A 15,783-nucleotide genomic window follows, 5' to 3' on the forward strand; every position below is an offset into this window, starting at 1 on the left:
CAATCACCCTCGGTCTGGGGCTCCATGCAAGATCTCACCTCGTGGGGCATCAATGATCATGAGGAATGTGAGGGATCAGCCCAGAACTACACAGCAGGACCTGAAGAGAGCTGGGACCACAGTCTCAAAGAAAACCATTAGTAACACACTACGCCGTCATGGATTAAAATCCTGCAGCGCACGCAAGGTCCCCCTGCTCAAGCCAGCGCATGTCCAGGCCCGTCTGAAGTTTGCCAATGACCATCTGGATGATCCAGAGGAGGAATGGGAGAAGGTCATGTGGTCTGATGAGACAAAAATAGAGCTTTTTGCTCTAAACTCCACTCGCCGTGTTTGGAGGAATAGAAGGATGAGTACAACCCCAAGAACACCATCCCAACCGTGAAGCATGGAGGTGGAAACATCATTCTTTGGGGATGCTTTTCTGCAAAGGGGACAGGACGACTGCACCGTATTGAAGGGAGGATGGATGGGGCCATGTATCGCGAGATCTTGACCAACAACCTCCTTCCCTCAGTAAGAGCATTGAAGATGGGTCGTGGCTGGGTCTTCCAGCATGACAACGACCCGAAACACACAGCCAGGGCAACTAAGGAGTGGCTCCGTAAGAAGCATCTCAAGGTCCTGGAGTGGCCTAGCCAGTCTCCAGACCTGAACCCAATAGAAAATCTTTGGAGGGAGCCGAAAGTCCGTATTGCCCAGCGACAGCCCCGAAACCTGAAGGATCTGGAGAAGGTCTGTATGGAGGAGTGGGCCAAAATCCCTGCTGCAGTGTGTGCAAACCTGGTCAAGAACTACAGGAAACGTATGATCTCTGTAATTGCAAACTAAGGTTTCTGTACCAAATATTCAGTTCTGCTTTTCTGATGTATCAAATACTTATGTCATGCAATAAAATGCAAATTAATTAATTAAAAATCATACAATGTGATTTTCTGGATTTTTGTTTTAGATTCCTTCTCTCACAGTTGAAGTGTACGTATGATAAAAATTACAGACCTCTACATGCTTTGTAAGTAGGAAAACCTGCAAAATTGTCAGTGTATCAAATACTTGTTCTCCCCACTGTATATATATATATATATATATACATACACACACACAATATATATATATATATATATATATATACATATATATATATATATATATATACATACACACACACACACAATATATATATATATATATATATATATATATATATATATATATATATATATATATATATACACATATATATCACACACACACACACACACACACACACACACACACATATGTGTGTGTATATATATATATATATATATACACAGCGTTGTGGTTAAAATACCAGTGTCCACCTTTCCTACTGTACTCCCCACTTACCCATCTTCCTCTCTGTTTCCATCTGTCTAAACCAAGTGTACAATGTGGGGGGGGGGAGGGGTCACGGTTGGAGTTGTGGGGGCAGGGCTGACCTTTCGAAGGAGATGTTGGAGGCCTTGACCTTGCGAAGCTCCTCCTGGACCAGCTGCTTGGCCCGTATCTCGGCGTCCAGGGCAGACTGCAGCTCCAAACGGGCCGACATGTCCAGCTTCTGGCTGCGTCGCACCTTCCACAGGGGGTCCTGGGGACGAGAGCAGGATTACTGTATTGTATTCAGGGGGGGGGGGGGTTGATGTGATAACATTCATCAGTGGCCAATTATTGGGTGTGATCGATTGAAGTCGCTCTGAACATGGGGTGTAAACGGTGCAGGCAACGCCAGGAACGTGGTTTCGATTCACCGATTGGCCACAAATCACTCAACTGATTCCTTTTAGAGGTGACTGGCAACAAATCACTCAACTGATTCCCTTTTAGAGGTGACTGGCAACTGGCCAATGCGGTTAGTTCCACTGTGTATTGAATCTGCTTCTGTGTTTGTATGCTCTCCTATAGATCGTCTTGTGACTGTCACGCTGTGATGTAATAGTCCCTGTGTAATGCAATAGAGTGTATAAGATGTAGGAATCCATTCAACTAGAAAAAAAAGCTAACTGAACATGCCCTCAAGAAAATGGCTGTCCAATCATGTCAGCTAAACCTCAAAACACAACCATATCGTCCCAACTCAAATACAATTCAGCAGGTGCAAAAAATATTTGAGATTTCATCATCTCCACCGTACCCTCCCTTACACACACACACACACACACGATGGACATCTTTTATCGAGCGAATGAGGGAGCCAATGACAAATGGACTTTTCTGGAAGCTGAGATGACATTCCGCGGATGCTGGCGGATCGCGGGGGACAGGAAACGGGACAGGAAATGAGGCATCATATCCTCTAACCCAGCCCGTCGCACTACGCCCCCCCCCCCCATACCTAATACCTATTCCCCCAGACAGTCTGACTGAAATTCTAGCCAGTCTCGTACGTTACAGGAGAGAGAGAGATGAAAGAGAGCGAGAGAGAGAGATGAAAGAGAGCGAGAGAGAGAGAGAGAAAAGAGAGCGAGAGAGAAACCGAGAGAAGAAAGAGCAAGAGAGACAGCGAGAGGAGAGTGTGAGAAAGAGAGACAGCGAGAGGAGAGTGTGAGAAAAGAGAGAGAGGATCCATAGTGCTCCTGCACAGCACAAATGTGGATCTCTTTGTACTCTAAGGAGCTCCCTACCCCCCCCATCCTAAGGAGCTCCCTACCCCCCCATCCTAAGGAGCTCCCTACCCCCCCCATCCTAAGGAGCTCCCTACCCCCCCATCCTAAGGAGCTCCCTACCCCCCCCATCCTAAGGAGCTCCCTACCCCCCCCCATCCTAAGGAGCTCCCTACCCCCCCCCCCATCCTAAGGAGCTCCCTACCCCCCCATCCTAAGGAGCTCCCTACCCCCCCCATCCTAAGGAGCTCCCTACCCCCCCATCCCAAGGAGCTCCCTACCCCCCCATCCTAAGGAGCTCCCTACCCCCCCATCCTAAGGAGCTCCCTACCCCCCCCATCCTAAGGAGCTCCCTACCCCCCCATCCTAAGGAGCTCCCTACCCCCCATCCTAAGGAGCTCCCTACCCCCCCCATCCTAAGGAGCTCCCTACCCCCCCATCCTAAGGAGCTCCCTACCCCCCCCATCCTAAGGAGCTCCCTACCCCCCCATCCTAAGGAGCTCCCTACCCCCCCATCCTAAGGAGCTCCCTACCCCCCCATCCTAAGGAGCTCCCTACCCCCCCATCCTAAACTTAACCATTAGGGTGATGGAAGAATATATGAATATCAGTATTTAAGGGCAACTTCTACTAACCCGCTCCCCTGAAATGTATTCCTAGGTTCTTGGTTCTTGTAAGCAATGGAAGCATCTTATAGTATCCGTCTTGTCTGAAACACATGTGGCCCCTTCAAACTCCTCAGATAATTTACACCCCGAATCCAATTTTGCTTTCTAGGTCTCCGAATGCTTCAAAGCAGTGCCAGTATTTTTAAATACTCACTATCTGGGGACGTCAAACCCACTTTCAAACGGGCCTAAAATATCATGTTAGAATTCAGATCACGCTGGCTATTCCAGGTCATTTTTTCTCTCAAGAAAATCAAAATCACCAATCGGTATTAAATGGGCCATATGAGTGACAGACTGGCGACACAATCGGCATGAGAGCAGTCCTCTGCACTGCCTACGGCGGAGCGTCACATCCGCAGTGATTGGAGGCTGGCTTTGATTGAAGGACGCACTCACCCTCTTGTCCCCCCCAGCTGAGGGAAAGGGCTTCAGGGGAGGAGTGGCCACTCCTGAGCCTTGCTGGGGGCGGGAGGTTAAAACAGAAGAGCACTCAACGCAACTCACAGACACTTCAACACTTCACCAGAGTACACCAACACAACTTTGCAAAGGAAGGAAATGATTGGCAACCAAAATATTTTTCTACAATTTCTCCATCATTGGGGAGTTTAATGCTCCCCCCCCCTTTGTTTTGATTGCTTGAGCAAATCTACTACTATGTAGAGAACAGGGTGCCATTTGGGATGATCACAACGTTACTCCACTCTTAAAACAGTATCAGCAACAACAGCGGGTATAGCCTTTCTCCGTCTGGTGAGCACTATGCTTCCAAAAGTACCCAGACAGACACCAGGAGCTAATATCATTAAGCTAACGCTACTAATGCTAAGTCTACCATAAATAGCCCTGTCTAATGGGAATGGATGGAGGTGAGATGACAGGTGTGCCAACATTGCTGCTAACGCTAGCTAAATAGCCCTGTCTAATGGAAATGGACAGAGGGGAGATGACAAGTGTGCTAACGCTAGCTAAGGGAACTGCACTCAAGGTCACGTTTGATGTAATATTCCTCTCCCTGTAACCAGGTTAAGGCAGAAAATAAGAGGAAGATGGACTCCCTACACACACAGAATAAACTACAGAGTTATATCTAAAGAGATTATAATGGAGCCAGACAGACGATCTCTCAACAGGTGACTAATTATGTATTGATACAAATGCATTGTGAAATATAGTAGATATGCAATATTTAAGAACAAATTACGTGATTTCTAATTCATTTCACATTGATTGCTAAAACCAATTTGAAGTAAAGACTACCATGTCTGATACAACACCTTTCCATCCATAGAAAGTACTGCACAAGGCCCAAGGCTTTGTGGAAAGATATCGTGGCGCCGGGAGGCTACAGTGGGGCGCCGGGAGGCTACAGTGGGGCGCCGGGAGGCTACAGTGGGGCGCCGAGAGGCTACAGTGGGGCGCCGGGAGGCTACAGTGGGGTGCCGGGAGGCTACAGTGGGGTGCCGGGAGGCTACAGTGGGGCACCGGGAGGGAAAGGCTACAGTGGGGCGCCGGGAGGCTACAGTGGGGCACCGGGAGGGAAAGGCTACAGTGGGGCGCCGGGAGGCTACAGTGGGGCGCCGGGAGGGAAAGGCTACAGTCGGCCAAAGTTACATGTCCAGTGTAGCAGACCTGTCTGGCTGATTGCCTGATACAAAGTCCATAGGAACGTATGGGACTCCATTTTCATAACTTGGTCTCGTTATTATATAATATTATGATACTGCACCTTGGCAGTAATGCCATAGGGTGAAATGAGTAGACTGGGTGCTGCCTCTACACAGCTTGTGGGGCATGGCCTATATACAGCTGCTGTCCCCTCCAGTCAGGCACCTGACCTGGATCTCTTCAATTTACATCCAGCTGCACTGTGTCAATGGACTGTGTGCAATATGGGATAAATGCAATGTGTTCAGCAGAGGAACATTAGAATCACCACAACAAGGGAAGTACCGTGTGATGTGGTGGTATCCCCTAATTACGCCTGTGCTCAGACCAGGGGCCCTAATTTGACAGTTGGACCAAGGTGTATGTGTGTGGGGCGAAGGTCTGTATACATCTAAGTTTGCGTGTGTTTGTTAGATTAGTATACGTTTAAGTGTGTGTGTGTGTGTCTGTAGTGTATCTTACCAGGGGTCGTGGGCCCAGGCTGGAGCTGCGGAGAGACTCCAGCTCCTCAGTCATCTTGGAGGCCAGGGCCTGCAGGTAGCCGCGGGCATCCTTCTCGTCGCTCACCCTACGGGTTCACACACACACACCACACACACACACACACACACCAGTTTAGGAAAGGTTTCATAAGCATCTATACAGGCCTTACACAGTTCATATTCATTTGGGCACACCATGGCAAAACATTTTACAACGGAAAAGGAAAAGGAGCTATCCCATTGGACAAGTCCTCGGCCCTGTACAGCTAGCTGCCTTTGCCACTGACCACTGGATGATCTCAGCGATCTGGGCCTCCCAGTGAGCCACGCTCTCCTTCTTAGAGGCCAAGTCTTGCAGCTCATCCTCCAGCTGGCGGTTCTGAGCAGTCAGCTTGTCCACAAACGTACACAGCTGAGAAAGAGAGACGCAGAGGAGGTAGATAGGGAGAGGGGGGAATAGGTAGATAGGGAGAGGGGGGAGGTATAGATAGGGAGAGGGGGGGAGGTAGATAGGGGTGAGGTGTAGACAGGGAGGGGTGAGGTGTAGATAGGGAGGGGTGAGGTGTAGATAGGGGGGAGAGAGGTAGATAGGGAGGGAGAGAGGTAGATAGGGAGGGAGAGAGGTAGATAGGGGGGGGTGTAGATAGGGGGGAGAGGTGTAGATAGGGAGGGGGGAGGTGTAGATAGGGAGGGGGGAGGTGTAGATAGGGAGGGGGGAGGTGTAGATAGGGAGGGGGGATGTGTAGATAGGGAGGGGGGAGGTGTAGATAGGGAGGGGGGAGGTGTAGATAGGGAGGGGGGAGGTGTAGATAGGGAGGGGGATGTGTAAGGGAGGGGGATGTGTAAGGGAGGGGGATGTGTAGATAGGGAGGGGGATGTGTAGATAGGGAGAGGGGGAAAGAGAGCAAGTCAGAGAGAGCAATTAAGAGTCCATTCGCAACACCTGTCTTTCCCACAGTGTGTAAACTCTACCTATGTGTGGGCCTTACCCTGTCAGCCTCTGTGGTCAGCTTGCGGTTCTCCTCAGTCAGCATGCTGCGCTCACGCTCGTACTTGTCCTTTAGAGCGCCCACTGCCTCGTCTGTCTCGGTTTGTCTGCGCACACACACACACACACACACAAAGGATGAGATCTCAAGTCTGCAGTTCAAACAATAACACAGGCACCCCACCACCTTTTTGGGTAAACAGCTTAAGGATGGGGCAGGAGAAATGTAGCCACTCTTTAACTCATAGATGGTTCATGGATGAGAGGACTGACCAGCCATGAGAAATCTAAATGAGTTTTAACCGAGCTATACAGTCTTTGTTCACATTTATGAGTAAAACAAGCTTATATTTTGGGTTCTGATGGGGATTGACAGTAAACTCATGAGGCATTTATAAGTTATATTCTTCAAGAATCAAAAATGGGGTATTCATCATTCATTTTCATGTCCAAAAATGGATGTAGCAATCGCAGATTTCCACTTTAATGTAGAAATGTAAAGGTCTGGACAATTCTCTTTAGAAAAGCTCCCTCTAATCCTGAAGAGATTCTCATACTTGACCCCATAGCTCAAGTCTTCCATTAATGGGTAGTTACGCCATTTTAACTTTAGCCACATAGTGGATGCTAGCCTAACCTACCTCTCAATCTCGGCAAAAGCCTAAATCTATCCTATCCTAAACCCACCTCTCTCTCTTGGCTTTCTCCAGCTTGTCCTTGAGCATGAGCAGCTCCTTGTGGAGAGAGAGCTGCTGGCCCTCTGAGTCGTGGAGCTCCTTCCGGAGGCCCTTGAGCTCGCTGGTGTGGGAGGCCTCGCGGCGCACCAGCTCCTCCTCGTAGAACAGCACCTTCTTGTCCAGCTCCGACTTCACCTTGGACAGCTCCTGCTGCAGCTCGGGGCTGCTGCTTCCGGCCCCTCGCCCGCTACCCTGCTGCTTCACCTGGGAGGAGAAAGACACAGTATTGTTTCTATAGGGGTTTTAATGTGTTTTTAAATCATGAGTTAGAAATTAGCATAATTTTGTTTTTTATAATCTCAAATGGCAAATAAACTGAAAACTTGACATGTATTTATTTATATATATACACACACAGTATATTATTATTATATTATTACTAGTAGGGCTATAATAATAATAAGTAAACAGTTAAGGAATCCTGATGTAGAGGAAAGAGGCGTAGAATAACAGGAGTATGTTATAGGGGAAAGGAGAGTGGGAGGGGGGAGACAGGAGGGAGGGGGAGGAGGTGAAGAAAGGGTGACAAGGGTTTAAAGGAGGACAGACAACAGAAACAGTGAGTGGGGACAAAGGACAAAGAAAAACATCTGCAAAAGGAGGACAAAGTGACAGACAGGCTAGTAGCCTGACAAAAACAGCAAACAAGAAGGTCTTGAACATTTATCTTATTTCTGCTCTTATCATTATAGCAAAGGGACCTCCCAAACCAGCCCTCACTGAGACTCAGCCTGCCCTGCTTTAGAGGAGATGGGAGGGAGGGGAATGGGATTGAGGTGGTGGAGGGGAGAAAGAATGTAGAGAGGAGAGACAGGGGAGCATAGAAAGAGAAAGTAGGAGACAGGTGAATGAGGAGAAAGAGGAGGGTGGAGAGAGGAGAGCTACTAGAAGGGCTAGGTAGAGGAGGGATACTAGTAGGGCTAGGTAGAGGAGAGATACTAGTAGGGCTAGGTAGAGGAGAGATACTAGCAGGGCTAGGTAGAGGAGAGATACTAGCAGGGCTAGGTAGAGGAGAGATACTAGCAGGGCTAGGTAGAGGAGAGATACTAGTAGGGCTAGGTAGAGGAGAGATACTAGCAGGGCTAGGTAGAGGAGAGATACTAGCAGGGCTAGGTAGAGGAGAGATACTAGCAGGGCTAGGTAGAGGAGAGATACTAGCAGGGCTAGGTAGAGGAGAGCTACTAGCAGGGCTAGGTAGAGGAGAGCTACTAGTAGGGCTAGGTAGAGGAGAGCTACTAGTAGGGCTAGGTAGAGGAGAGCTACTAGTAGGGCTAGGTAGAGGAGAGCTACTAGTAAGGCTAGGTAGAGGAGAGCTACTAGAAGGGCTAGGTAGAGGAGAGCTACTAGCAGGGCTAGGTAGAGGAGAGCTACTAGCAGGGCTAGGTAGAGGAGAGCTACTAGTAGGGCTAGGTAGAGGAGAGCTACTAGTAGGGCTAGGTAGAGGAGAGCTACTAGTAGGGCTAGGTAGAGGAGAGCTACTAGTAGGGCTAGGTAGAGGAGAGTACAGTACTAGTAGGGCTAGGTAGAGAGAGAGCTACTAGTAGGGCTAGGTAGAGGAGGGTGGAGAGCTACTAGTAGGGCTAGGTAGAGGAGAGCTACTAGTAGGGCTAGGTAGAGGAGAGCTACTAGAAGGGCTAGGTAGAGGAGAGCTACTAGTAGGGCTAGGTAGAGGAGAGCTACTAGTAGGGCTAGGTAGAGGAGAGCTACTAGTAGGGCTAGGTAGAGGAGAGCTACTAGAAGGGCTAGGTAGAGGAGAGCTACTAGTAGGGCTAGGTAGAGGAGAGCTACTAGTAGGGCTAGGTAGAGGAGAGCTACTAGTAGGGCTAGGTAGAGGAGAGCTACTAGTAGGGCTAGGTAGAGGAGAGCTACTAGTAGGGCTAGGTAGAGGAGAGATACTAGAAGGGCTAGGTAGAGGAGAGATACTAGTAGGGCTAGGTAGAGGAGAGATACTAGTAGGGCTAGGTAGAGGAGAGATACTAGTAGGGCTAGGTAGAGGAGAGATACTAGTAGGGCTAGGTAGAGGAGAGATACTAGTAGGGCTAGGTAGAGGAGAGCTACTAGTAGGGCTAGGTAGAGGAGAGCTACTAGTAGGGCTAGGTAGAGGAGAGCTACTAGTAGGGCTAGGTAGAGGAGAGATACTAGTAGGGCTAGGTAGAGGAGAGATACTAGAAGGGCTAGGTAGAGGAGAGCTACTAGAAGGGCTAGGTAGAGGAGAGCTACTAGTAGGGCTAGGTAGAGGAGAGCTACTAGTAGGGCTAGGTAGAGGAGAGCTACTAGTAGGGCTAGGTAGAGGAGAGCTACTAGAAGGGCTAGGTAGAGGAGAGCTACTAGTAGGGCTAGGTAGAGGAGAGCTACTAGTAGGGCTAGGTAGAGGAGAGCTACTAGTAGGGCTAGGTAGAGGAGAGCTACTAGTAGGGCTAGGTAGAGGAGAGATACTAGAAGGGCTAGGTAGAGGAGAGATACTAGTAGGGCTAGGTAGAGGAGAGATACTAGAAGGGCTAGGTAGAGGAGATATACTAGTAGGGCTAGGTAGAGGAGATATACTAGTAGGGCTAGGTAGAGGAGAGATACTAGTAGTGCTAGGTAGAGGAGAGATATTAGTAGGGCTAGGTAGAGGAGATATACTAGTAGGGCTAGGTAGAGGAGAGATACTAGTAGGGCTAGGTAGAGGAGAGATACTAGAAGGGCTAGGTAGAGGAGAGATACTAGAAGGGCTAGGTAGAGGAGAGATACTAGTAGGGCTAGGTAGAGGAGAGATACTAGTAGGGTGGAGTAGAGGAGAGATACTAGTAGGGCTAGGTAGAGGAGGGTGGAGAGAGGAGAGATACTAGTAGTAGAGGAGAGATACTAGTAGGGCTAGGCAGAGGAGGGATACTAGTAGGGCTAGGCAGAGGAGAGATACTAGTAGGGCTAGGTAGAGGAGAGATACTAGTAGGGTTAGGTAGAGGAGAGATACTAGTAGGGCTAGGTAGAGGAGAGCTACTAGTAGAGCTAGGTAGAGGAGAGCTACTAGTAGGGCTAGGTAGAGGAGAGCTACTAGTAGGGCTAGGTAGAGGAGAGCTACTAGTAGGGCTAGGTAGAGGAGAGCTACTAGTAGGGCTAGGTAGAGGAGAGATACTAGTAGGGCTAGGTAGAGGAGAGCTACTAGTAGGGCTAGGTAGAGGAGAACTACTAGTAGGGCTAGGTAGAGGAGAGCTACTAGTAGGGCTAGGTAGAGGAGAGCTACTAGTAGGGCTAGTAGAGGAGAGCTACTAGTAGGACTAGGTAGAGGAGAGCTACTAGTAGGGCTAGGTAGAGGAGAGATACTAGAAGGGCTAGGTAGAGGAGAGATACTAGTAGGGCTAGGTAGAGGAGGGTGGAGAGAGGAGAGCTACTAGTAGGGCTAGGTAGAGGAGAGCTACTAGTAGGGCTAGGTAGAGGAGAGCTACTAGTAGGGCTAGGTAGAGGAGAGCTACTAGTAGGGCTAGGTAGAGGAGAGATACTAGAAGGGCTAGGTAGAGGAGAGATACTAGAAGGGCTAGGTAGAGGAGAGATACTAGTAGGGCTAGGTAGAGGAGAGATACTAGTAGGGCTAGGTAGAGGAGAGATACTAGAAGGGCTCGGTAGAGGAGAGATACTAGTAGGGTTAGGTAGAGGAAAGATACTAGTAGGGCTAGGTAGAGGAAAGATACTAGTAGGGCTAGGTAGAGGAGAGATACTAGTAGGGCTAGGTAGAGGAGGGTGGCAGTAGAGGAGGATGGCGAGAGGAGAGAAGGATGGCGAGAGGAGAGAAGGATGGAGAGAGGAGAGAAGGATGGAGAGAAGGATGGAGAGAGGAGAGAAGGATGGAGAGAGGAGAGAAGGAGGATGGAGACAGGTAGAGGAGGATGGAGACAGGTAGAGGAGGATGGAGAGAGGAAGGGAACAAAAACTGGAAGATGAGTAAGAAAGTAGTGTATGTGACCTCTAACCTTGAGGGTCTCAAGCTCCATCTCCAGCTGTTTAGAATAGACTTCGCTGTGGTCACGCAGCTTTCGCTCCTTAGATGCCTCTGCCTTGGCATCCTCCAACTGGGCCTCCAACTAACAAACACACGGAAACAAAGCAGAGGTCAACATCACACACTAAAGTTTCATATCCCTTTACCAGGATAGATTTACCCATACATATAACAGGTATGGGTAAATCTATCATCTATGAACGTTTGAACATCTTGGCCATGTTCTGTTATAATCTCCACCGGGCACAGCCAGAAGAGGACTGGCCACCCCTCAGAGCCTGGTTCCTCTCTAGGTTTCTTTCCTAGGTTCTGGCCTTTCTAGGGAGTTTTTCCAAGCCACCGTGCTTCTACAACTGCATTGCTTGCTGTTTGGGGTTTTAGGCTGGGTTTCTCTACAGCACTTTGTGACATCAGCTGATGTAAGAAGGGCTTTATAAATAAATGTGATTGATTGATTCTCACATTGGCTTATCACCCTGCCATCATTGACCCCCTCTCTCTTCCTTTACTAGAGTCCCCATCCCTGACCCCATGAACTTTAGCTGGGGTCACCAACAACCATCTGGACCCTGTTAGCGCTTAGCGTTTAGCTCTGGGGTCACCAAGAACCATCTGGACCCTGTTAGCACTTAGCTCTGGGGTCACCAACAACCATCTGGACCCTGTTAGCGCTTAGCTCTGGGGTCACCAACAACCATCTGGACCCTGTTAGCGCTTAGCTCTGGGGTCACCAACAACCATCTGGACCCTGTTAGCATTTAGCTCTGGGGTCACCAACAACCATCTGGACCCTGTTAGCGCTTAGCTCTGGGGTCACCAACAACCATCTGGACCCTGTTAGCATTTAGCTGGGGTCACCAACAACCATCTGGACCCTGTTAGCGTTTAGCTCTGGGGTCACCAACAACCATCTGGACCCTGTTAGCGCTTAGCTCTGGGGTCACCAACAACCATCTGGACCCTGTTAGCACTTAGCTCTGGGGTCACCAACAACCATCTGGACCCTGTTAGCACTTAGCATTTAGCTCTGGGGTCACCAACAACCATCTGGACCCTGTTAGCGCTTAGCATTTAGCTCTGGGGTCACCAACAACCATCTGGACCCTGTTAGCGCTTAGCTCTGGGGTCACCAACAACCATCTGGACCCTGTTAGCGCTTAGCTCTGGGGTCACCAACAACCATCTGGACCCTGTTAGCGCTTAGCATTTAGCTCTGGGGTCACCAACAACCATCTGGACCCTGTTAGCGCTTAGCTCTGGGGTCACCAACAACCATCTGGACCCTGTTAGCACTTAGCTCTGGGGTCACCAACAACCATCTGGACCCTGTTAGCACTTAGCATTTAGCTCTGGGGTCACCAACAACCATCTGGACCCTGTTAGCGCTTAGCATTTAGCTCTGGGGAAGGATAGAGGGTGTGGGTTTGTAGGCCTGGGGATCATCTCAATAGTCTCAATTGGCCTCCATTCCTTGTTCAGATTAGAGCAGATGAGGGAGAGGAGACACTACAGCAATATGGAGAATGCCTACTAGGAATTCGTGTTCAACTGCCGAGCGACAATGCAGACAGCACCAGACAGGCGAGGCCCTCAAGGGAATACTGGCATTCAAATGGAGAAATGAATGAATAGATAACAAGAGAAGTTGTTCTATGCTTTCTGAATGACAGGAGAAGCCATAGCACCAGAACTAGTTGTGTGTTGAGTTTGAAAGTCTGGAATTGTTATACATGCATAGACACACTCATATAGGCAGACACACCCACCACTGGAATGTAATAATACAGATATGCCCTCGTCACAGAAAGCTAAAGTAGCTAAACGTCGCTAACACACTGCCACTTTGCCTCCAGCTTTGACAGCCCCTGACAGCTAACTTCAATCACGATTGTTAGCATGCAAAGTGTTAGCAAGCTAAATGTTAGCAAGCTAAATGTTAGCATGCAAAGTGTTAGCATGCAAAGTGTTAGCATGCAAAGTGTTAGCATGCAAAGTGTTAGCATGCAAAGTGTTAGCATGCAAAGTGTTAGCAAGCTAAATGTTAGCATGCAAAGTGTTAGCAAGCTAAATGTTAGCATACAAAGTGTTAGCAAGCTAAATGTTAGCATACTAAATGTTGGCAAGCTATGTGTCATACAGCTGAGTGTCATACAGCTGAGTGTCATACAGCTGAGTGTCATACAGCTGAGTGTCATACAGCTGAGTGTCATACAGCTGAGTGTCATACAGCTGAGTGTCATACAGCTGAGTATAACCAAGCTGAGTGTCATACAGCTGAGTATAACCAAGCTGAGTGTCATACAGCTGAGTATAACCAAGCAATGTGTTAGTTAGCTAAATATTAGCAAGCTAAGTGGTTAGTTAGCAAGCTAAATGCTAGCACGTTACGTGTTAGCAATAGCGAGCTACACTCTGCTAGACAACTTTTACAACTCACCTCCTTGCGGGCCTTCTCGGTCTTGCGGATGTCCTGGCGCATGGCGTCCACCTTCTGCACAGCAGCGTCCATCTCCTCCTCCTTGTCGCGGAGCTGGCGTGAGAGGCGTTGCTTGGTGGAACGCAGCTCAGCCATGCGCTCGCTCAGCTCAGAGAACTCCTGTAGGGCCAGCTTCCGCTGGCTGTGGGCCTCCTTCAGCTCCTTGGTCTGGGACTTGAGGCGCTCCAGGGACTCCACCAGTTGCTGTTGGTGGTGATAGGAGAGGGAAGGAGAGAGCGAGGGGAGAGAGAGACAAAGAGAGAGGGGGTGCGAGAGGGTGGGAGAGAGTGGGCGAGGGAGGGGGGAGAGAGTAGATGAGGGAGGGGGGAGAGAGTAGATGAGGGAGGGGGAGAGAGTAGATGAGGGAGGGGGAGAGAGTAGATGAGGGAGGGGGAGAGGGGGGGTAGGTGAGAGGGGTGGAGAGTGGATGAGGGATGGGGAGAGGGGGGAGGTAGGTGAGAGAGGGGTGGAGAGAGTGGATGAGGGAAGGGGGGGTAGGTGAGAGAGGGGTGGAGAGAGAGTGGAGAGTGGATGAGGGAGGGGGAAGGTAGGTGAGAGAGGGGTGGAGAGAGAGTGGATGAGGGAGGGGGAAGGTAGGTGAGAGAGGGGTGGAGAGAGAGTGGAGAGTGGATAAGGTAGGGGAGAGAGGGGGGGTAGGTGTGGGAAGAGAGAGAAAGGAGGAAGCGAGAGAAGCAGCGAAATAAAAGAGAGCAGAGGAGGCACGAGACATGGGGAGAGGGAAAGACAGAATGACAGGCGTGGAGATTAAGTGAGAGGGAGAGAGAACGTGTGAGAGAGAGAAAGGAGGACAGCAAGAGTGACAGAAAGAGACGAGGGAGGAAGGAGGAGACCAAGAAAATAAAACAAGTCAGTAAACTACCAATTCTAAACTTGACTTCCACTACAAAAGTACACACAGAAAATTTGCCACAATCAATTGTATCACACAGAAAAAAAAGGAAATTCTACCCTTTTCAACATTAAATACATTATCTCCAGCACCACCCCAACGTGTGAAAATGATGGGTTCCTATGGCCGTGTCCGAGAGCATCAAATCCTTGATGAATTGTGGGTAAATGGTGACCGACTGACTGCTCTACAAAAAATTATGAGCAGTTGTTTATGACGCACGGGGATTTGCATCTCAGTCAAACAAGCCCTTTGTTGTGAAGTAAACAAGATACAAGACAAGTATTTCTGATGACATCATCTGGGCTGATGACATCATCTGGTGTGCATCATGAGATTTGAACAACTACGAGCAGGCAACGGTTTTGTATAGTCAACTAAAAACAAACACTATCCCAGGGTAAAAGGAAAGAGGATGGGGGTCAAATAGTTTTGCTAATGGAATTAGACAGAAATGTGGTGTTTCTGTCCAGAACCCTGACTCCAGCTAACCCATGACATGATGGAATTAATCACAAGAAAAAAGGTCCCAGTGTTTACACACCGTGGTGATCCAATGATCTGAGGATATTAGGTTAGGCTGTGTGTGTGTGTGTGTGTGTGTGTGTGTGTGTGTGTGTGTGTGTGTGTGTGTGTGTGTGTGTGTGTGTGTGTGTGTGTGTGTGTTAAAGCCTAATGCGTCACGAATGATAAAATGAGACCTGACACACAGAGAGACGACCTCTATGCAGTGAACAGACGACGGTGAACTAACATTGGTCCTTGAGAGTAACAGTGAATCATGTCATCTCTAGTTATGCATTCACCTGACTGAATACACCGCATACGTCGTATTCACTAGACACCAAACAGAAGGAAGCGGACCGGACCGGGAAAGGACTGACAAAACTTGTCCAATAACAAATGCTTGTTTTCATTTTCCTTTGAAAAATAGTGGGTGGGGGGGGGGGGGGTTTACCTTGTGGATATCCTCCTTCTCCTGTCTCAGGGCTTTAACCTGTTTGTCCAGGGCCTTCAGCTTGGAGGAGGAGCTCTCGTAGTCCTGGCGCAGAGTCACCGCCTCCTCTAGCTGGTGCTCCAGCCTATCAGAGTCTGAGGGGGGGCGAGAAGGGGAGGGACTTCCTGGTTAGTGGGATGGTGAAAGGTACTTGTGCTGTGCTGGAACAGCCCCAAAAGTGCAAACTGTGTGTTCGAACCAGGCCTGGTTTAAATGATGTGTGTTCGACCGAGGACTGGTTTAAATGATGTGTG

The 15,783-nt window shown here is 49.1% G+C and overlaps 1 protein-coding gene across 6 annotated transcripts in view; it reads right to left on the reverse strand.

Moving 5' to 3' along the window:
- The window catches only part of LOC139555993 (serine/threonine-protein kinase MRCK beta-like), a 137,045-nt gene that overhangs the window by 37,772 nt on the left and 83,490 nt on the right, over positions 1-15,783 (reverse strand). For 3 of the 6 annotated variants that reach the window (XM_071369435.1, XM_071369434.1, XM_071369438.1), the window contains exons 11-19: positions 15,491-15,624; positions 13,584-13,826; positions 11,118-11,228; positions 7,118-7,371; positions 6,432-6,537; positions 5,730-5,854; positions 5,423-5,528; positions 3,689-3,751; positions 1,461-1,609 (exon numbers count right to left, since the gene is read on the reverse strand). In XM_071369435.1, the coding sequence (XP_071225536.1) occupies positions 1,461-1,609; positions 3,689-3,751; positions 5,423-5,528; positions 5,730-5,854; positions 6,432-6,537; positions 7,118-7,371; positions 11,118-11,228; positions 13,584-13,826; positions 15,491-15,624 (1,291 nt within the window). The remainder of the gene's footprint in view (positions 1-1,460; positions 1,610-3,688; positions 3,752-5,422; positions 5,529-5,729; positions 5,855-6,431; positions 6,538-7,117; positions 7,372-11,117; positions 11,229-13,583; positions 13,827-15,490; positions 15,625-15,783) is intronic. The other 3 variants (XM_071369437.1, XM_071369436.1, XM_071369439.1) reach the window with 1 other exon arrangement.

Source organism: Salvelinus alpinus, chromosome 27 (genome assembly GCF_045679555.1).
Source record: "Salvelinus alpinus chromosome 27, SLU_Salpinus.1, whole genome shotgun sequence".
Classification (NCBI taxonomy): domain Eukaryota; kingdom Metazoa; phylum Chordata; class Actinopteri; order Salmoniformes; family Salmonidae; genus Salvelinus; species Salvelinus alpinus.